General features: G+C 44.1%; 1 protein-coding gene across 1 annotated transcript in view; it reads left to right on the top strand.

Annotated features, from left to right (window-relative positions):
- LOC311102631 (steroid hormone receptor ERR2-like) overlaps window positions 1–22880 on the top strand; it is a gene marked incomplete at both ends in the record, with an annotated part of 52156 nt that overhangs the window by 7483 nt on the left and 21793 nt on the right. The window contains 2 exons of the mRNA XM_084144000.1: window positions 6952–7361; window positions 16389–16505. Of these exons, the coding sequence (XP_084000126.1) occupies window positions 6952–7361; window positions 16389–16505 (527 nt within the window). The remainder of the gene's footprint in view (window positions 1–6951; window positions 7362–16388; window positions 16506–22880) is intronic.

Genomic DNA, 22880 nt, shown 5'->3' with positions numbered 1-22880 from the left:
TTGGTGTATACAGTATGTGTGTGTGTGTGTGTGTTTCTGTTGGTGTATACAGTATGTGTGTGTGTGTTTCTGTTGGTGTATACAGTATGTGTGTGTGTGTTTCTGTTGGTGTATACAGTATGTGTGTGTGTGTTTCTGTTGGTGTATACAGTATGTGTGTGTGTGTTTCTGTTGGTGTATACAGTATGTGTGTGTGTTTCTGTTGGTGTATACAGTATGTGTGTGTGTGTGTTTCTGTTGGTGTATACAGTATGTGTGTGTGTGTTTCTGTTGGTGTATACAGTATGTGTGTGTGTTTCTGTTGGTGTATACAGTATGTGTGTGTGTTTCTGTTGGTGTATACAGTATGTGTGTGTGTGTGTTTCTGTTGGTGTATACAGTATGTGTGTGTGTTTGCCCTCTTATATTTTTATATCTGTGTATCCAGTGCCCAGTGCCCAGTGCCCAGTGCCCAAAAATGCACACAAAATACAGTGAAATACATTGGCTTAGTTGAGCTGAGTAGTGTAACCTGCCAGTTAGGTTTCCTCCCTCCAATGCTCTGACACTAGACGGTGGCGGCTGGCTGCTGAAATGTATGTTTAGATCGGCCCCTAAAGAAGACAAATTAATTCAGAAATTATCCTCAAAGTTGAATTATTCCTGAATGGCGTAGTGTTGGACGCCAGTGTATAACTCAGTCAACACACCAGCCTTTTTATTATCAGCACTATTTATGGGGAATGAGAGGAGGGTCTGGGAGATGAGCCTGTAAAGAGGTGGGGACCAGGGAGAGACCAGGTAGAGACCTGAGAGAGGGGCCCTGAGGGACTCTAGAGTGGTCTAAAGGACCCTTTAACACACCACCACATACAGTATCCCTGGAAGAAAGACCAGCAACTGGTGGCTCCATACATTACATTGTTGATTGTTGATCGTTAAATGAGAGACAAAAATGTACTTGTGTTTGCCTCAAAGATGCCACAAACAAACAACCCATTTAGTGAAATGAACAATATTAAATGTATTTTGTACTTTCACATTTTTTAACAATATCGATTTTCAGCAAACTATGTATTTTCATCATTTCACATTATTTCAGTGTTACATATTTAACAACATATTTGGATCTCAGCCATGTGCATATGTGCTGTTTATGTGTGAGCCTGTATAAATATTTACACCGCACATTTTGCCCCGGTTATTTTAACCTCGTATATTTGTCTGTGTGTGTGTTTGGCCCTTCCTCTGACGAAGAGGATAATTTATGGTAGTGGCAGGACGGGCTCTTTGTTTGAAGCAGGTAGAGTTCCCCCCTAAACAAGACAGTCTATCAGAGGAAGATTAATGAAGTAATTTCATGCATGGCTCCTTGCCTCTGTCCCCCTGTACTCTCACTGTGTCTAAACCTGTGATTTACATTGGTCTGCCTTAAATAGCCTTAACCCTTTAAAATAATATTTCCCTCTGTTTGTATTCTATACACACACATACTACAGAGTCAATGCAATGCCTTTTACTCTATTTACATTTACATGTTTTACACCCTATACACATGCTCTGTGCATTAGCCATATTTCTAGAAATGTATGTGTGGACCAGTTTGATATTACACATATTGTTCCCTTGCTGGTTATAGTTGTCCTTTGGCCTGTTAGACAGGGTTGTGCGTCTGTGCTGGTTCCAGAACAGTGTTGTGTGGTGGGACAGCTGGAGCCAGGTTTAAGCCAGGAAATGGAAAGCCTGTTAAGGCTCAGTTAGACATGGTAATGTGTGTGGGATATGTCTTACACAACTCTTTATGATTAGGCATTAGGCATTCAATGCCAACGATTAATGCTCTTGATGACACATTTGATGGTCGCTAATTCTTTTTCTGAACGAGCACCATTAGACTTTGTTCCTACAGTGAGATGAAATGATGCACTATAGGATCCTAATGTGTGCCAAGCCAGAGCTGTTCTACTCTACAGGGAGGTTCTCTGCTGGGTATGCAGATTAGTGTGTTAACTCTTCTACTGCCGTAGAAGAATGTTTCAACTGGTAACCCACTCCATAACAGCGTTTTGGCATCTTCATCCGATCTTTCCTACCGCCATTTGTTTTCTGAGGATCCTTAGCCCTTTTCAGAATAGGATCTCTCCAGTATCACTCAGACAGTTTACGCCAGACAAACAGCAGTGCCTGTATCATAAGACGTCCTGTTTTTCCTGCCAGCATCTTTCCAACAGGAAGGAAAGTGGGGGAGAGATCAATAGATGTGATCTGCGTCTTCTTGGTCAGCCAGCACTATCTCGTGGCTGGCCTGTTGGAGCGTGGGGCTCATGTTGTCGTAGTGAGTGAGCTCATGGCTTTATAAAGACTACAGTGACATCGCTGTGGAGCAGCTAAATTTAATCCTCTGCTGGAGGCTGAAGAAGTTAATTGGCCGGGCAACGGAGCTGTATGGTCCCCCCAGTGGTAACCCTGCACCACCCAGCTCCATGTAGCCCCATCCCCTGGTCTACGGACTATTGATCTGGGGCCCGTGCCGCTCTCCATAAGCACGCATAAACATCCCTTCCCTCTCTCTCTCTCTCTCTCTCTCTCTCTCTCTCTCTCTCTCTCTCTCTCTCTCTCTCTCTCTCTCTCTCTCTCTCTCTCTCTCTCGCTCTCTCTCTGTAGCTGTGCCTCACCCTCTTTTTCGCTTTCTGTTTGTCTGTCTCCTCTCTTATTCCTCTATAGTGTTCTTCTATAGAACAGCACATCATACATCTCTGTCAGGCGACGTGTCCGTTAACAAAGAGGCCTCCCCCCTCCCACCTCCTCTACACCCACCCTGCCCTTCCTCTATCTGTTTAGAGCATGACTAATGAATGAGAAAATCCCAAATGTGGAGTTTCTCCCAGATTAAATGTGTCCCTATGGGGTGCAAGGAGTGCCTCTAGCCAGTATACTAACCACTGCCTCCTTTTACAGTTACTCAGATGCATCTCCCCCTCCCCACTTTCACACACACACACACACACACACACACACACACACTCAAAATTGTCCCAGGCGTCTTTTGTCCCCATTCCTCCGAGGGTCATTAACCTGGACCCAGTTATATAGAAAGGCATTCTCCATATTTCACGTGGTTCCCCATACACCCCCCTCCCCCCAAGCTCTGACCCCCCTATCCCATTTCATTTACATGGCCCCATGTGAATACAGAAACCCTTCAGAAACGTCCCATCCTATAGATGATGTTTAGAGACACGTCTGTATTCCAATGATTGTAGCCAGTCAGCCTGTGGTTCTGGTTTCAGTCAGTCGGGCCTCCCTCCCATCTCCCTAAATGAGTCGTCCTCCATGCAGCCGTGCAGTCAGCTGAGCAGTAAGAGGTGGCGGTGGCCACTGGAGGAGAGGTCACCATGGCAGCTGCCAGTGGGCTCTGGTGTTAGCGGGAGGCTGAGCGAGGCTGAGACGGTCTGTCAGGAGCTAATTGAGTTCCTCCTCCTGCACTGACTCTGGGGCCAGTAGCTTATCAGGGACATCGCCCAAGGGCCTCCAGGCAGATCTGCCCCTACTGGGGCATCTGATATCACCATCACCCCCCCCCCCCCATATCCCCCATCTGCTTAGGGTGAGGGGTTGGGGGCTGGGATGAGGTTAGCCAACGCTATCAAACCAGGTTTTTGGCATGCCACAGCCCACAGCTCAGAGAGTGAAAAGTACATTCTAAAATGATCTCCTCATGCCATTGTAAAAGTCTGTCGCAGGACGAATCGTTTGAGTACACATTTTACATTTTGTCCGATTTTGAGTTGAGCTTTTAATACAAGCACTCGAGTTGTGTAATGTGCTCATATAAAAAGGGAATGCTAAAGTGAGTAAGAGAGACAGAATGTCTGAGTGTCTGTCCGTGTATGTGTTGAACACTTCAGTACAGTTCAGACATTAGCACGCTACAGAAGTCAGCATAGAGCTCACAGCAGGAATACCTACAAATTGGCCCAATTAGTTTCTCCAGGCTCTGTCGTGTTCCTGTGACAGTGTTCAGAACGTTCAGGCCGTGTTCAGAATGCAGCTGGAGGCACAGGCAGAGAAGGGAAGGGCTGAGACATGAGGACGAGTGCTCCTTAGTTCCTTCTCCTCCTGAAGAAGAGGAGCAGAGAGCGATAGAGGAGCTGGGCTCGGAGATCATTAGGGCAGCTAATCCTGGTCACGGCAGCAGCAGTGGAACAATATTAGGGATCTGAAATGCTGTTAGGAGGACCAGGTGGAATCTGATTAAAACCAAACTGCGCAGTGTGCTTTTGTGGGCCCATAACCCACCACTCAGCATGAATTTTGATTGGTACAAAGAGAAAGAAAGGAGGGAGGGAGGGAGAGATATTTGACATGCAGGCCTCCAGTGTGCAGCAGAATGAGAAGGACACTTATTGTACTTGAGAGGAAGACAGAACTATGGATTTTCACAACATACCTGGGTCTTGATCAGTTCAGTGGACCTCTTCATTTTATGCCCCGTCTGGGATACATCCTAATTAGCACCTGGTCCATATGTTGTATTTATATTAACACAATTCCTGCTGTCAAATTATTTATGTTAATATTTTATTTGCCATATTATTAATAGTATTTATAGATTTTAAAAGAACCTGTCCCATTTGAGAAGAATAATATTTATAGAAATGTAAGGAAATATTTTAAGAATGAACACTAGGTTCAAATGGTTAGTATTCTTTCAATGTCATTAATCAATATAACCAGCCTTGTTAAAAACATACGCAGAGCACTAGCATAATGTGTCATTGCGGAATGAGTTAAGGGAATTGTAGCCAGAACATTTATTATAAATGACCACATAGAGCTGGAGGGGAAACAGTTTAGACACTTATGCAATTATGCTAAGTGTCACCCTGGAGTTGACCTTTGAACTGGGGTTAAGCTTACTCTGAATTTGTGAAATAAAAGCTAAATAGAGCCATCTAACGGCGTGCTGCCGTTTTAATATAGAGCCTTTAATAAGCCGAGTGCAGGTGTCCTATCACACAGGTGCACAGAGCTGTCTGAAACATAAAGCAGATGAATAGACTCCTTTCATTCATTTATGTGGATGGAACCCACATGAGTTATTTAAACGAAGACATTACATGTATGTTAAAAAGCATCAAGGAGATGGAGCTTTGTATTTCATTATCTTGTTATTTTCTTATTTTGCTCTCACTTTTTAAGAGTACATAGAGTAATCTGTTTGAAATACTAAATATTCCTTAAAACACGAAGAGAGAAAAAAAACTTGAAACTTCCTTGGCTTTACTTTGACCTTTTCAATGTTTTTTTTATAGGTATTGTCCAACTTGTTTTTAAAGTTACTGTGAGAAATACTATAAATTGAGTGCCATGATCCCTAGTAAAAAGGGTGGTTATGGGTTTTATATTGTGTACGTTCTATATTGAAAAAAGTTCCAGGAGTGTTCAGCCAAAGGGCTTATTCCACAAGGTCAGCGGTTTTAACAGGGGGCATTTTTTAATATTTATTTTAGCATTTAACCTTTTTGTGAATTTTCAGAGGTGGTGGGCACCTGGAGCTCCGATGAATATACATGGGAAAACCCGGGAATGAGATTTAATTTGACACACTGACCCCCATCTCCACGGGCCCAGGAAGCCAGGGTGAGAAAATAAGGTTGACCTGCTGACCCCTGGGCTTCAACCCTACCGTCACCCACCCTTACAATTAAATCAGCCAGAGAGAGAGACAGCTATCCCCGCTGGCCCGGCCCTTCTCCGGCTGGCCGATGGGGATATGGAAAAGGCCTCTGTCTCTCCCTCTCTGCGCTCTGTAGCACTCTGAGACATCCGGCCATGGATAAATCCTGATAGAGACTTTAGGTGTACTGGTAGAGAGTGTCTACCCTCTCTCTGCGCTGCTGATGGGAAACTGACATGTAAACTATGTAAACATTACCGTTAGTTGGCAATATATTAATGGAACTAATGTGTTAAGGCAGAACCTGGACTGTCTAGCTGCCACTCAACCAGGAACCCTGCTGTTAGCATTTGCATAAGTCACGCAAGGCTCAATTTCATGAAGGTGGGCGAGTGCAGACGACCTTTCACCTTGTGAGTGGTGCCTAGTGCAGAGGTGTGTGTGTGACCCTGCCACGACACTGACGTCACTGTGTCCACACAACCTTTAGAAAACGTAGAGGTTATCCCTCTCTCATAGCACTCTATCTCCTCAATTCACTCTGTTTGCCCAGGAAAAGACCAGGCTAGAAGAGAGCAATGTTGTTTTTTATCAACTGTTCTCCCAGTCCACTTTAAATGTGGTGGAAGGAGACATAAATAAAATCGTATGGACAACGAGCTGTTTTGGGGTTTTGAAGCTGCATTGTATTAACACAGCCAGAGGCTGCACTTTATTTTACTCAAGGCAGGCACAACATCAGATGAGATGTACTCCAAAATTATGTTATTAACCAGACAGTGAACAAAGTCAATATCCTTTTGCCATCATGTTTCTTTTTGCTTGACTGCTGACTCAAGGAGCCTACTCCAGGTATGTTCTCTGTCCTCTGGCTTTCTTTACCCCAGTCTTAAATGTGGGTCCCAGTCATGGAGCCATCCTGTGTTAGCTGTGGCTGTGTTCCTGTGTTAAAGCAGAATGAGTGTGGTCAGTGCTGAGCGTGTTTATTGCACCTGTGTGTTCTGTCTCTCACGGCTGGTGGAGTGTGGGGTTAATGAGGCGCTTAGGATCCACCCACCTGGTTGGCTGGTTCATGGTGATGGTTAGGAAAACACGGGGGGTGGGGGGGGTTTCCCACAGTCAAATTGTGCAAAGATGTGTTTTCTCTCTGTAGCTGTCATTGTATCATTAGACAATATGTATAGATTTTGTTTTGTGGGTAGCGCCAGTCGATCTGAAACTGTTCATGTCTGTAGTCTGACAAACCGTGCAAATGACCCTCTCCTCTCCTTTCCTTCTCTCCCCTTCTCCAGGCTGCTGAATAGAATGGCTGCTGATGATCGGCACCTGCCCTCCAGCTGTGGGTCCTACATCAAGACAGAGCCGTCCAGCCCCTCCTCAGTCATCGACACGGTCAGCCACCACAGCCCCAGCGGCAACTCGGACGCCAGCGGCGGCTATGTCAGCGCCATGAACAGCCACTCCAACGGCCTGGACTCTCCGCCGATGTTCACGCCCGGCGGGCTGGGCCCCGGTGCCTGCCGCAAGCGATATGACGACTGCTCTAGCACCATCATGGAGGACTCGCCCATTAAGTGCGAATACATGTTGAACTCCATCCCCAAGAGGCTGTGCCTGGTCTGTGGAGATATAGCCTCTGGGTATCACTACGGCGTGGCCTCCTGTGAGGCCTGCAAAGCCTTCTTTAAAAGGACAATACAAGGTATTTCCCTCACGCCCCCCACAGACGCACAAACACACTCAGTACAAGGGATCTGCCCCACTTGCAGACAGAACAATACACTCCATACAGGGTTTTACCTCTCCTCCTCCAGCATAAAACACACACTAGAAGATGTACTGTATCTCCCTGTGGTGCTCCGAACACAATCACCTACTGCCCTAAACTACTATCTCATAATGTAGCTGTGTTCATTTACATAATTTCCCTTTATCTCCCTGGGAAAAGGTATATGTTTGAAAGGCTGGTGCCTCCATTTGTGCTGCTATCAATGGCCTATATTGCTATGACACCCAGGGGACCTTCATTAATAGTGAGGGGAATCACATGCAGTGCAGCACAGTATGAGACAACAGATGTCCACAGGGGCTACATACACAATGGACAGCCACACACAGGACAGGCCACTAGCCCGTCGCTCGCGATGACATCATCTGCTGGGTAGGTAGGGGCAGTGGTCGTGACATCATCATCAGGGGGCAGGTTTGGTGGGAGTGGTTGTGCTGTTTGACTAGAAGACTGTGGGGGTGGGGTCCAAAGCAGGTGCTTGATTATTCCTGTCCTGTGTGTGTTTGTGTGTTTGTGTTTGTGTGTGTGTGTGTGTGTGTGTGTGTGTGTGTGTGTGTGTGTGTGTGTGTGTGTGTGTGTGTGTGTGTGTGTGTGTGTGTGTGTGGAATAGGGTGCGAGTGCAGATCTGCATGGCATGCTGTATCACAGGTTCCCATTAGAGAGACAATGACAGGCCCCCCACTGTGTGTCTCTCTGTGTGCTCTGTCCTACATTAATCAGTGGGACCTACGGTATGGAGGGAGATATTATTGAGCCAGGGAAAATCACTGCTCAACATGCACAGCTGCCCCTGCCTAAGCTCAGACAGTCTGCTTAAGAATGGGAGAAATTAAAATGAAAACTACAGGAGGCAAATGAAATATTTAGCTATAGTAATGTCATGCAGTAAGGGAAACATACAGTGAGCTCCAAAAGGATTGGGACAGTGACATTTTTAGCTCTGTACTCCAGCACTTTGGATTTGAAGTGATATAATGACTATGAGGTTAAAGACTGTCAGCTTTAATTTGAGGGTATTTTCATCCATATTGGGTGAACCGTTTAGAAATTACAGCACTTTTTGTACATAGTCCCCCCATTTTAGGGGACCAAAAGTATTGGGACAAATTCACTTACTGTATATGTGTGTTAAAGTACTCAAAAGTGTAGTAGTTGGTCCCATATTCCTAGCACACAATGATTACATGAAGCTATATGGTTTGTTTTGGTTGTTTTTCAGATTAAAATAAAATAAAATTGTATTGGTCACAAGTGCCGAATACAACAGGTGTAGACTAGAGTGAACAATGCAGAGCTAAAAAAGGAAGACAAATATTTGCTAAATAAAAAGGAAATAGTAACACAATAAAAACAATGAGGCTGTATTATTTTGTGCCCATTTAGAAATGAATAGTAAATAATGTATTGTATCATTTTGGAGTCACTTTTATTGTAAATATGTTTCTAAACACTTCTACATTAATGTGGATGCTACAATGATTACGGATAGTCAAATCAAATCAAATCAAATTGTATTTGCCACATGCGCCGAATACAACAGGTGTAGACATTACAGTGAAATGCTTACTTACAAGTGTTAAGTAAAAAAAATTAAAGCAAATAACTAAAGAGAAGCAGTAAAATAAAATAACAGTAGGGAGGGTATATACAGGGGGGTACCGGTGCAGAGTCAATGTGCGGGGGCACCGGCTAGTCGACTTAATTGAGGTAATATGTACATGTGGGTAGAGTTAAAGTGACTATGCATAAATAATAAACAGAGTAGCAGCAGCGTAAAAGATGGGGTGGGGGGGCAGTGCAAATAGTCCGGGTAGCAATGATTAGCTGTTCAGGAGTCTTATGGCTTGGGGGTAGAAGCTGTTGAGAAGCCTTTTGGACCTAGACTTGGCGCTCCGGGGAAACATTATGTGCAGAATAAATTACAAATAACGCGAAAAAACACACATAATAGTACAATTGGTTAGAGGGCTGTAAAACGGCAGCCGTCTTCTCCGGCGCCACTTCTTCTAGTCCTGAATGAATCGTGAATAATGACGAGTGAGAAAGTTACAGACACACAAATATCATGCTAACCTCTCACCAATACAATAATGGGAGGTTAGCATTTTCCAATCAAATCAAATGTTGTGTCACATGCGCCTAATACAACAGGTGTAGACCTTACCGTGAAATGCTTACTTACGAGCCCTTAACCAACAATGCCAAAAAAGTGAGTACGAAAAATGTGCTAAATAAACTAAAGGGAAAATAGTAACTAAAACAATAACAAGGCTATATACAAGGGGTACCGGTACTGAGTCAATGTGCAGGGGTACGGGGTAGTTGAGGTAATTGAGGTAATATGTACATGTAGGTAGGGGTAAAGTGACTATGCATAGATAATAAATAGAGAGTAGCAGCACTGTGTCTGAATAATGTGAATGGTACTGTGTGTATGTGTGTGTTTTGTATGTGTGTGTGTTGGAGTGTCAGTGTAGTATCTGTGAGTGTGTGGTTAGAGTCCAGTGCCTGTGCAAGAGAGTCAGTGCAAAAAATAAGAATAAATAAGGGGTCATTTTGGGGGATATGATATTTATCCCTCTAACTTTCTCACTCATCATTATTCACAATTAATTCAGGATTATCCTTAATCATGGTAGCATCCACATTAATGTAGAAGTGTTTAGAAACATATTATATTCTTTTTTACAATAAAGGTGACTCCAAAATGACCCAATACATTATTTACCATTCATTTCTATTGGCCACCAAATAATCTGAAACACAACCAACACAGCAAATGCATCCAAGAAATGTGTAGAATCTCAAGCTTGATGAAGTCATTGCGTGCTATGAATATGGAACCAAATACTTAACTTTGTACTACTTTAATACATATATAAGTGAATTTGTCCCAATACCTTTGGTCCCCTAAAATGGGGGGACTATGTACAAAAAGTGCTGTAATTTCTAAACAGCTCACCCGATATGAATGAAAATGCCCTCAAATGAAAGCTGACAGTGTGCACTTTAACCTCATAGTCATTGTATTATTTCAAATCCAAAGTGCTGGAGTACAGAGCCAAAACAACAACACAATTGTCACTGAGTGCACTGTATTTATCTTGCAAAGGAGGCAAATGTATTTATTCTATTTTTTGAACTTTTGTCATTGTATATGCCTCAAATATGTTCTGTAGAAATAATGGTCTGTACATCTCAATTTAGGTCCTTAGCTTCTTGAAAAATGACCCCCCTTAAAATGCCATTATTGCTCCCAGGTTATGGAGTGCAGGCTGTCTAGTAGGCCTAGGTGTTGATTTTGGACATCCCAAATCCTATCAGCTTTAAACAGTCTATGTACCTTTGCAGGCAAACAGAAGTATTAGGCCAAATCCTGCTGTTTACCCATGCTGCCATCAGCTATCCTGTCTATTGACATAAGATGAACATTTTCTCTCAAGTAACATAAATGTGCTTTTGTCCCCTCGCTACAAAACATTGATGGCGACACACAATAGAACAGAAAATATCAATCTGGGAAGAAAGAGACGTCTTAAGTGGAGCAATGGCCCAAACGATTAAGAGAGAGGTACATGAAAAGAAAAATTGAAAGGTCTCTTTTTTTTCCTCCCTCACTTTGCATTGTCGATTTGAAATCCCTCGCTTTCTCCTCTTGGAGGGCTGCCTGTAATGGAGCTAATCTGCCGTCGTTTGTCCGAGCCACAGGAGTTTTGTCAATAACAATCAGCGTTTGGAAAGTGTAATTAAGGCCGAGGCTTTTCATTAGGAGGAAGGGAGGGGGCTGTCTCCAGGGAGAGCAGGGCCAATTAGAAACTCAGGCACGCGTCGCACGCTGGGTAATTTCACGGAAAGGAGGGAGAAAAAAAACCTAGGACTTCTTTAGATTGGAGAGGGACCCGAGCGCACTTTCAGAGGAGGAGAGGCTTAATGGCATAATAATCAGACAGGGGTCCCAGTCCAGGCAGAACAGGACAGGGAGGAGGACCATGCGACTTTTTGGGAGGGGGAGGAGGAGAGGGTGAAAGCCTCTGAAATAATGAAAACCACACAGGATGACTGGAGGAGGAAGAGGGAGCAGTAAACAGTGGGACATAAAGCCCTTGGATGAAGAAGAGGTTGCAGTAGATGAGACCTGATTCTTTAAAGAAATAATGAGGCTGTCTATCCAGGGTGGAGGGTGTGAGACGACATCCCTTAATGAGAACAACACAGAAGACGTGGATTTTACACTCATTCATCACATTGTTTTTAAGCAATAACACTAAAGCTAATGGACTTTTTTCCCTTGAGATCTTTAGCACACAATGAAATGCATTTAATCTGAGAACAATTTGAGAATAGTGACCACACAGTTGACTTTGTCTGCACGGAATATTTTCCAGAAATGTCTGTTTTTTAACCTGGGGTTCCTAGCTTCATTTAGCGTTGCCTACGCTTCATTTCTCTTCTCTCCTCTACTTCCTTACGTTCTACTTCTGTAAAAGAGACCTGATGCCCCTACCTTTTAGACAGGAGGGAATGGCAAATCCATCTTCTGTCACATATTCATCCAATGAAAAGCCCCCTGAACTCTTACATGGAGATAGATCCATTAGTCAAGCCCAGGCCCAAATGAACGTCAACCTAGATCAGCATCCATCCCGGAAATACTCCTGTTCTCATAGCTCCCTAATCACAGACCCGTCCCGCACCTCGCGTGCCCTGCCAATCAAAAACATCAATCTGTTATTGAACCTTCTTTTTCTCTCATTTTGAACCCAAGTGTAAAATTGCTTGAAAACCAACTGAACTCAGTGGCCCTCTTTTTTATATGAAGTAATAGACCTTGACAGTAAGCCTGTAAAAGTCAGTTTCGATTTTGATGAGAAATACCTGCCATTTTACTGTAATTTACTTACAGGACCTGACTTTCCCCTCACTGCCCTGGCACAGGTCCTGAAAAGCCATAAAATAAATTGAGACAGAAAAATATTGAGAGAAGAAAATATTTTTGATGTTATTTGTTTAATACTGTAACCTTTGAAACCAAATATGAACCCAGCGTTCTGGTTCGGGGTATATATAAAACCATCAAATGCTTGACTGACTGATTGTATGAATAGACATGAATAGACATTTGTCACTGAGGATCAACCCTTGAGCTACAGTGAGGGAAAAAAGTATTTGATCCCCTGCTGATTTTGTACGTTTGCCCACTGACAAAGACATGATCAGTCTATAATTTTAATGGTAGGTTTATTTGAACAGTGAGAGACAGAATAACAACAACAAAAATCCAGAAAAACGCATGTCAAAAATGTTATAAATTGATTTGCATTTTAATGAGGTAAATAAGTATTTGACCCCTCTGCAAAACATAACTTAGTACTTGGTGGCAAAACCCTTGTTGGCAATCACAGAGGTCAGATGTTTCTTGTAGTTGGCCACCAGGTTTGCACACATCTCAGGAGGGATTTTGTCCCACTCCTCTTTGCAGATCTTCTCCAAGTCATTAAGGTTTCGAGGCTGACGTTTGGAACTCGAACCTTCAGCTCCCTCCACAGATTTTCTATGGGATTAAGGTCTGGAGACTGGCTAGGCTACTCCAGGACCTTAATGTGCTTCTTCTTGAGCCACTCCTTTGTTGCCTTGGCCGTGTGTTTTGGATCATTGTCATGCTGGAATACCCATCCACGACCCATTTTCAATGCCCTGGCTGAGGGAAGGAGGTTCTCACCCAAGATTTGACGGTACATGGCTCCGTCAATCGTCCCTTTGATGCGGTGAAGTTGTCCTGTCCCCTTAGCAGAAAAACACCCACAAAGCATAATGGTTCCACCTCCATGTTTGACGGTGGGGATGGTGTTCTTGGGGTCATAGGCAGCATTCCTCCTCCTCCAAACATGGCGAGTTGAGTTGATGCCAAAGAGCTCCATTTTGGTCTCATCTGACCACAACACTTTCACCCAGTTCTCCTCTGAATCATTCAGATGTTCATTGGCAAACTTCAGATGGGCCTGTATATGTGCTTTCTTGAGCAGGGGGACCTTGCGGGCGCTGCAGGATTTCAGTCCTTCACGGCATAGTGTGTTACCAATTGTTTTCTTGGTGACTATGGTCCCAGCTGCCTTGAGATCATTGACAAGATCCTCCCGTGTAGTTCTGGGCTGATTCCTCACCGTTCTCATGATCATTGCAACTCCACGAGGTGAGATCTTGCATGGAGCCCCAGGCCGAGGGAGATTGACAGTTTTTTTGTGTTTCTTCCATTTGCGAATAATCGCACCAACTCTTGTCCCCTTCTCACCAAGCTGCTTGGCGATGGTCTTGTAGCCCATTCCAGCCTTGTGTAGGTCTACAATCTTGTCCCTGACATCCTTGGAGAGCTCTTTGGTCTTGGCCATGGTGGAGAGTTTGGAATCTGATTGATTGATTGCTTCTGTGGACAGGTGTCTTTTATACAGGTAACAAACTGAGATTAGGAGCACTCCCTTTAAGAGTGTGCTCCTAATCTCAGCTCGTTACCTGTATAAAAGACACCTGGGAGCCAGAAATCTTTCTGATTGAGAGGGGGTCAAATACTTATTTCCCTCATTAAAATGCAAATAACTGTATAACAGTTTTGACATGCGTTTTTCTGGATTATTTTGTTGTTATTCTGTCTCTCACTGTTCAAATAAACCTACCATTCAAATGATAGACTGATCATTTCTTTGTCAGTGGGCAAACGTACAAAATCAGCAGGGGATCAAATACTTTTTTCCCTCACTGTATAAACGTCACTACAGGTTAACCAGTCCAGTATTTGTTATATATATATATATATATATTTTGAGGCAGCACATGAGTTGGCCTGTGCTGCTGTAATGTGAGTGTATAATGAGAGAGTATGAGTGTGTGTTGTTAGAGCATGGTCTCGGTTTGTTAGCTTTCAGGTGTGCCTTGTGCATGTGTCTCACCCCGCCCCCGGTGTGGAGGGAAGGGAAGTGGAGGGGGGTGTAGTGGAGGGAGAAGTCTCCCCCGTCAACATGAGCATCCTGTGGGTTAGCCAGGGACCAGGGTCAGCTCTGCAGTGTTTGTCTGGCAGGCAGGCAGCATACCATATACATCTGCCAACAACGCAATCATACTAGGTTTTTAAGTAATTATATCATGTTCAATATCGTGAGGTTTAATCAATATGATAAATCTACAGCCCAGATTCTAGGAGAATGACAAGCAAAAAATGCATTGGATAAAATGAATTTTAAAGGAAGGTTCTTGAGACATAAGGGGTTTGTAGAAAGGTGCCAAAGTATTGCAGTTGATACAGTATCATACAGAACCAACCATAGCAGAGTAACAGCCTATAGATACCAGAGACGGCTACTCTGATTGCCTCCTGTGAACAGATGGGAAATATATTGGCTTATTATTATGGTCTGGTTGTGCTATGACAACAGAGACAACAGGAACAGAGACTATCATACCTCATCACTCCCTTTCCCTCACACCTTTATTTACCCCAATTCCAAAGAGATGAGAGGAATTGGCATGATGATTTCTAAGACAGATATAAAGGAGACATTTCTAATTATTTAATACATCTCGGGACCCTCCACTTGATATGTCCAATAATGTTAACATAATTGCATAAGTTGTTAAAGGGGGTTGGAGGGGGAACGCTACTGGAATATTATACAGCTCTCACACTGAATGAGAGTCAGAGTAGAGAGAGAAGCTGGCTGTGTTGGGATGGAATCCCAATGTGTCTGGGTATGGCTGTTCATCTATAGGCAGGAGAGCTGCTGGACCACTGTGTCTGTATGCAGTTAGACAGGATAATACTGGATGTTAGTCTATATTGAAGTCATTTAGGTTCATTTTTCTAAATGTAGAAGTGTACACAGCGTTGAATAGATAACAGTTGAATAGATAACATGGCTTTGTGGTAGATATTAACGAACATAATCCAAGTTTAAGAATTATAAAATAGTATTGTGTCTCCATTGTGCCTCAGAATGTGTTTCTCTGTTTTTCCATTAATGATGGACAATGAATGAGTCTAATTCAGGACCTTGAGCAGCTAGCTATTATTTTGAAACCCTTTATTGAAAACTTGACTTCAGTAAAATGTAGGGACACAAGGAGAATGGCATCGTATATCCTGCCCTTCCTTTCTATTGCTAATGCTACAGTACAGGCAGAAACATCTATTTTATTATGTAGCAATGAAACCCTTTTTCATTGTGTTGTACCGGAATCAGACGCTGTATTGCTGGACTTGAATAATGCATAAGGCCTCTTGTCTGTACACTATGTAGTCAACAATGGCAACAGTGGTAACAACAGGTTTGTGGCTGCCAGAGTATTATGTAAAGTGGCCGGGGGGGGGCGTGTGTCTGGCTCTCTCTCCTGTTATTGAGGCAGCGGGCGGCAGAGGGACACAGGGAAGGGAAGGGGTATGCAGGCTGGATGGCTGGCTGCTCCAGGGGCCTGGAGGGGACACGCTCAGAATTAATGAGGCCAATTTAGCGTGGGGGCCAGGGTGGTGTCTGTGAAGGGGTCCATGAGGAGGACTGGAGGTCTCCTTCTCTCCCTCCCTCCCTCCGGCTCACCTCACCTCAGACACACTACTGTAATGGATTGTTGCACAGGAGATGATGAACAAATGCTGATACCCAATGTCTGGTCTGCACAAACTGATTATAGACTCTAGAATACTGTGTGATATATAGTAACTATTGGTTTTAAATCTACACAGTGACACAATGACAATGCCCTAAAATGTGTATTGTATCCATACTTTTATGCTTACTTTTATTCTTCATGTGTGCCCCCTTTTTTTGTAAAAAGGAGAGAAAAAAGGTCAAAACCTTTAACCTTTTGCTTTTCCTTTGCCTATGACTCAATAGGAAGATACACTGCCTTATGAAGAGTGATCCGGTTAAGGCTAACCACATCTCTTGTTCTCTTCAGGCAACATAGAATACAGCTGTCCCGCCACAAACGAGTGCGAGATCACAAAACGGAGACGCAAGTCATGTCAAGCCTGCCGCTTTATGAAGTGTCTCAAAGTGGGGATGCTCAAGGAAGGTAAGGAGATCTCCTTTTCTTGTGAAAGTGTCTGTCTGTCCATTTGTCTTGGTATCACTCTCTTTATATTATGTCAGCATTATTTAAATGATCTCAACATTCTCCATGGAACGACACCATTCATAGAAGAAGGATGTAAAGACTGGAAACATCAAACAAGGACTTCTGAGAGGAAGTGGTCTCCTCAAAGCTCCCGGCTGATCTAGCAGCAGTGAGTGGGCCCATGCCAGTCCAGACCAGTGTGAGGGATGTTGGCTGCAGCCTGCTGTGCCTGCAGCCACAGCCAGACAACTGATCTGAGCCTCCTGGCCTGGCCTGTTCTGTCCTCCCCCTACCAACACAGCAGTAAATCATGTGCAGTTGAGCTGGGGACAGAAATATGCTGAATAGGTCGATCCTACTGTCTGAGTAATAGAAATGTAACAGTATTCCGACTGGAAAGGCTTCTGCTAGGTCCCTGAGCACACACTCCGGCCAGTCTCAGCTCTCCCTGGCATATTGATCCGCTAAATGTTTTCCGAACATCTCAGCTCTCTTCCTGTGGATGGTTTTTTAAAGTCACGCCAACTGGGAATTCAGTGACAATTAAACATGCTGCCGATGGAGTTCTCTGGCTCGGTTTCTTCCCCCCTGCCAGGCCCCCTGAGACCCCAGGCTGGGCTACTCCTTCCGGGGGGGGGGGGGGCGGACCATAGCCCCCTAGCCCCTTACCTACCTGGCCCCAACCCCATGCATTACTGCTGCTTTATTCCCCTCTCCTCCTCACTTGTTGGTCTCTCCAAACAGCCCCAACACATGAATAATGAGAGCAGTGTAGCTGGGGAATGGAGAGGAGGTGTCATATTTATTTAGCTGCCCGCTGGGAAGAGCTCTTTAAGGAAACATACTGTACTTTTTATGTCTTGCTTTTGAGCGAGCGCTGCTGAAAATAGGTGAAGTGGTGCTTATGTTTGACTAAGCATGATTGTCCCTCCACTCCCACTGTACTACAGGATAGACTCAGGAGGAGATGTTCTCTATTACGGTGGCAGAAAAACACAACAAGATTAGTTATTTTATACTCTCACGAAATACTCCATAGCAGGAGCCTAATTATCATACCTTAAAATATGTTGTTGATTAAATGTGAATAATTGTTCATGTTGTTTTGTTAATCCCTACCCGTCAACATGACATGCAGTATACCCAGCTTTTACCCCACCCGTCTCCCTTAATTCACCAGAGACTGGAACATATATTGTAGATCCTGTCCCATTAGGATGTAGTGATGTAGTGATTTCAAGTCTCCAACTCCAGCCACAGAGTAGCCTATATAGATCTCTGCTTCGTAACACAATCTCCTTACTGCATGCAGTGAGATAAACAGACTTGGCCAGAAAGACAGACTAGTCGCATTACTATCTGATGAAAAATGTATGCCAATATTTCATCTGGAGGAATAAGAGACTACAAAATAGGTAGTGATGGCCATAAATGCATGGCCAGTTTCGGGTCAAAGTAGGAGATTGTATAAAGAGAGTGTATAGCTCAAATTTGCAGAGAGAGACTTATCCCAGCGTTCTAATGCATACTTCTGTATATTCAGCATATCCACAGATTGAAAACGACCCTCGTTTTTACAGAGTGGGTTTCGCCACATATTACGAAGGAGGTAGAGATTATTTCTGGCTATATGAAGTCCTGCGGGAACCCGGTCCCCCTATCACCCTCCTCTCTCCCACCTCCAGAAACGTTTTTTTAAACACAATCAAAAGAAGTAAATACATTTCCCAAATGAACAGAAAGATGTGAAATGCATCTTAGCGTGTGTGTGTGAAACCAATGAGTCTGGTTATGGGGACAGGAGGAGACTAGTCTAAGCTCTATGAAGACATCGGCTCAACGCCATGTTCAGAGGCTGGAGATGGTCAGCGCTCATGTGACTGAAGCTACCACTCTGGAGTTCATTACTGCAGAAAGGTCATCCAGTCAATGGAAAAAACACCTAATTATAACTTTACAGCTCAGCTCTAGCAAAGGTGCAATGCAGTTTCCTACCGTCAGGCGCTCTACGAAACTACAGAACGTTTGAATGCACCACAACACACCTAACCTCTCTATGATATGACTGAATTTCTAGACATTCAGGGAGATCTTGGAAGTGCAATGGAATTTTCCCTCAGTGCCCATGTTAAAGTTATTAGTTGATACCGTTGAAACGCAAGGCATTTCAAGGTTTTACCTCCGCTACTGATTAAGCGAGTACATGGTAAGGAATTAGTGCATGTATTTGGTCCATTGGAAAAGGCTCCAGTTTATCTCTGTAGACGTCTTAAGGGAAGTGTAAGGGAAGTGATCTTCAAAGATCAGCAGTCCGCTTAAAGGGGATCTGCCAGAGACTTGAGTTGAATCGCTCTACTTTCCCCCGACTGTATAAAAGAGGAAGTGATCAATAGAAGAATCAAATGTCACAGGCTACAGGTTTTTCCTCTGATCAATGGAGGGGGATCAGAGCTGAGGAAGAGAAAGAGGAACAGATACTATTGAGAGATTACATTGACATAATTCAGTGGCAGATGCCCTCTGCCCTATCACACACACACACACGCACGTCGCACACACACACACACACACACACACTACACACACTACAGTATGCAATCTGCTACCTCTCTGTAAAAGGCTACGATCATGTTATGTTCCCTGGGCTGACAGGTGAGAGCATTACAACAGAGATGAACATATGTTTTAAAGGAAGGGGGATGGTGCTGATACACAATGTACCTCCCTGTATATCACTCTTATTATAAGACAGATGCACGGTAGATCAACCACATCCCATTATAGCACTCCTGTTATCCTCACAATAATATTTTGTACATACACACAAGCCATACATAAACATAACAATACCAGACATACAGTATAGAGTCACATGTCGATTCAAGCCAACACATTAGTAACACACTGACTGCCAATGAGTGTGTGCTTCAGGAGATGGGGAATCAATTGTTTGGTTCCATTAGAACCTAGTAAAAGAATGAACAGACTAATGTTTTTCCACATAGTGTAGCTTGGCCTTCAAATGGAGCCTGCGTCTTGAGTGGGGAGTGAACCAAGCATGATGTTACTGCAGTATGGTATGGTAGCTCCACTGCGCTACGGGCAGGTGGATGGAGCATGTGGTGAGAGCGTACGTAGGCCTCGGGGTCAGCAGACTGGGGGGCCAATCAGCAGATAGGGATGGACAATGTGTGACCATTTTTCCGCTGCCCTCGCTCATCACCACTCGCGGTAAAAAATGCTGCAACACGTTACAAGCATGCAAAGCTGGCAACAGGAGCCCTTTAAAATAGTGCTGACGGTGGTTTAGCGGGGCGGCTGCCTTGAAAGGCAGAGTTCAGTTCACCATGCCTTGCCATGTGGCCTTCTGATTTTCCCAGCTAAAATAGGGTCCGCCTAAGCCCCCCTTGGCACTGCCAACCATCCCAGACATCCTGACACTTTCCCCAGGGAGAGACACCCAGAACAGGTGAGGGGCTCAAAATAAGGGCTCCTGCCTCGGCCGGCCACACAAAGTGAGTGAAGACAGGCCCTTTTGTAGGCGTGTGCTCTGAGGGGGATTATTATTGTTTTTGGAGAGAAAGAGGAGCCCTGGGTCAGCTGACCCCAGTCCCCGCCCCTAGCCCGCCGCTAATCCGTGTGCAAATGCCAGCCACCTTGGCCAGAAGCCCTCTACCCCTGAACCCTGCTTTGAAGAGCTGACACCCGAGCTCACCGCCCACTACCGCCCTCCCTTTACCCACCCACCGGGTGATGGTGCCGGCCGTAAAACACAGTGGTGTCTGGTGATGAGGCCGGACTCACCCCTTTTTACACACACGTTCACAAGCACGCAGACACGTTCACATTCACACACACACTCATACAATACAGACGCACTGGCCACAAACAAACAATCCAAAGCTTGGTCCATGGCTCACCGAAGTGGGCTTGGCAACGGTCTCTGTTTCTCCAAGAGGAGTCAGACACATGGAATGAACTACTCTACTTCTCTCTCTCTCCAACACACTCCCTTGCTCTCTGTCTCACTGTCTCCACCCGTCCTCCCTTCCTCCGTGTATGGCCCTGTTTGACTGTAAAATGAGACAGGTTAGTGCCAAGCTTTGATTCCTGTCAGCATCTGTTAATTATGGCCGGGACTGTTCTAATTAAAAGAGGCACCCATGTACCTCGGACTCCTCGTCACCATGGCTTTATGCTGGCTGACATACACAGCCACATGACTTAACAGACCAGTCCAGCCAGCCCAGCCCAGCCAGCCAGCCCAGCCCATCCCAGCCCAGCCCAACACCACGGGACAGCTCATGGGGTACATCCATACCACCTGGCTGTATCTGAGCTCCTCAGGAGAGTCCAAAGAAACCGTAGAATTTGGTGACATCACAGTTATCAGCGGTAGGAATTTTCCACTCCTACAGTACCACAAGCAGAAACTGAATCGGAACGCTCCTAAGCACTTAAACCTAGCAAGCACTGACTTGGTGATATCGGAGTCCATTTTGTCATGAGTTCATACTCAAGGCCTCGTCCCTGAATAGATTTACTGGTCAAATATTTCTTGACACTTTCTTTACATGCTACATGTGAAGGATGTAAATTGTGAAATGAGGAAGTGGTGATTGTGACTGTAATGTGGCAGCCATCAGATGATCCCCCAGTGTTTGCTGCGAATGATGGGTCTCTGCTGGGAATTGTGGGTAATTAGGTTAGTGGGTTGTCAGTCAGGAAATTGAAAGACAATCCTAATCAGATTTGTGTTTCTAGGGAATCAAATAATTTATATAAGTAGAATAAAATCTCCTTATTCTACTCCTACAAGATAATACGATTTGCTGTAGCCACCGATGCATACAGTCTAGCTTGGGGAGAAGGGGGTATGGCTCTGTCAGTGGAAGGGGTGAAATGGAAAATTACTGTTTTCATAATCCATTGTTTCAGCTCTTTCTATGGAATGAAGGCTATTCTTTACATACTACATCATCTCCTTTTTTTCTCCCCATCCACCCCCACTGTGTGTTCCTGCAGCGACCTCTAATCACCGAACATAGGGGCATCCAAACCCATCCTCCACGAGAGTACAGGCTGAGGGGGAAATTGTGTTAGCCTCATTTGCAGTGGCCACACAATGCCCAGCTCTGACACCATCTTTACAGTTATAAAGTGATGAAATCATCAAGCAAGTGCTCTCCCTGCAAGTGATTTTAGCAGAGGGGACTTGGTGCGCTGACAAATTAACCCCTCCCCCTCCCTCTCCTCCTCCTTCTCCTCCACCAGCTAGACATACTGGATAATACCTCTGATCAGAGGTGCTCTCAAATCTAGTTTAGCATCCATTTGTTTAGAGGGTTTAGGTTATACGTAATGGATAAATGGATAGGTATTTGCTATACAGGGTTAAGATACATCAGGCACACTCAGCTGTGTGAAACAGTGTCCCTGTGGGGCTGCATAGGGTGATGTGCAATATACATCAATGTTTTGCATACGATTAAATTAAATCACCAAACACTGTGCTGTATCAAATAAATGGAACACTGCAGATTAAATATTTTAACTACACTACCGGTCAAAAGTTTTAGAACAGCTACTCATTCAAGGGTTTTTCTTTATTTTTACTATTTTCTACATTGTAGAATAATAGTGAAGACATCAATACTATGAAATAACACATATAGACTCATGTAGTAACAAAAAAAGTGTTAAATAAATCAAAATATATTTTATGATTCCATATGTGTTATTTCATAATTTTGATGTCTTCACTATTATTCTACAATGTAGAAAATAGTAAAAATAAAGAAAAACCCTTGAACGAGTAGCTGTTCTAAAACTTTTGACCGGTAGTGTATGTTGAAAAATAATAGAATAGAAAGGACAATCCAAATGGAAACATTCTTATCAAATAATGAGATAATAACTTATGTTATGATGAGGTTGGTGACATTTACAGTATCAGTGCAGGACCTGGTCCCCTATGAGTGGCAGAGAGGGATAAGGCCTCACTCCTGTCCCATGAAAGAGGGGTAAAATAAGGAGGTTTTATTGGAAAGCTACCCTCTATCTATCTATCGGTGTCATAACACATGGTGTATAGCACTGTTCCTGTACACAGCCAGACAGTGTATGTATGGGGTTGTGGATTCACTCCAGAGGTTGGACCAAGTCACTATTATTCGAGTCACAAGCAAGTCTCAAGTCACAAGGTCCAAGTCTCAAGTCGAGCCCCAAGTAGAATGGATCGATTCTAGAGTCAAGTCCAAGTCGTGCATTCTAAGAGCAAGTCAAGTCGAGTCCAGTCACAAGGCAATGACTTGTTCAACTACAAATCTTTGT

Source organism: Coregonus lavaretus, assembly GCF_964263955.1.
Source record: "Coregonus lavaretus genome assembly, chromosome: 27".
Lineage (NCBI taxonomy): Eukaryota > Metazoa > Chordata > Actinopteri > Salmoniformes > Salmonidae > Coregonus > Coregonus lavaretus.
The sequence above is the reverse complement of the archived record's forward strand: the minus strand, read 5'-3'. Positions and strand labels throughout refer to the sequence as shown.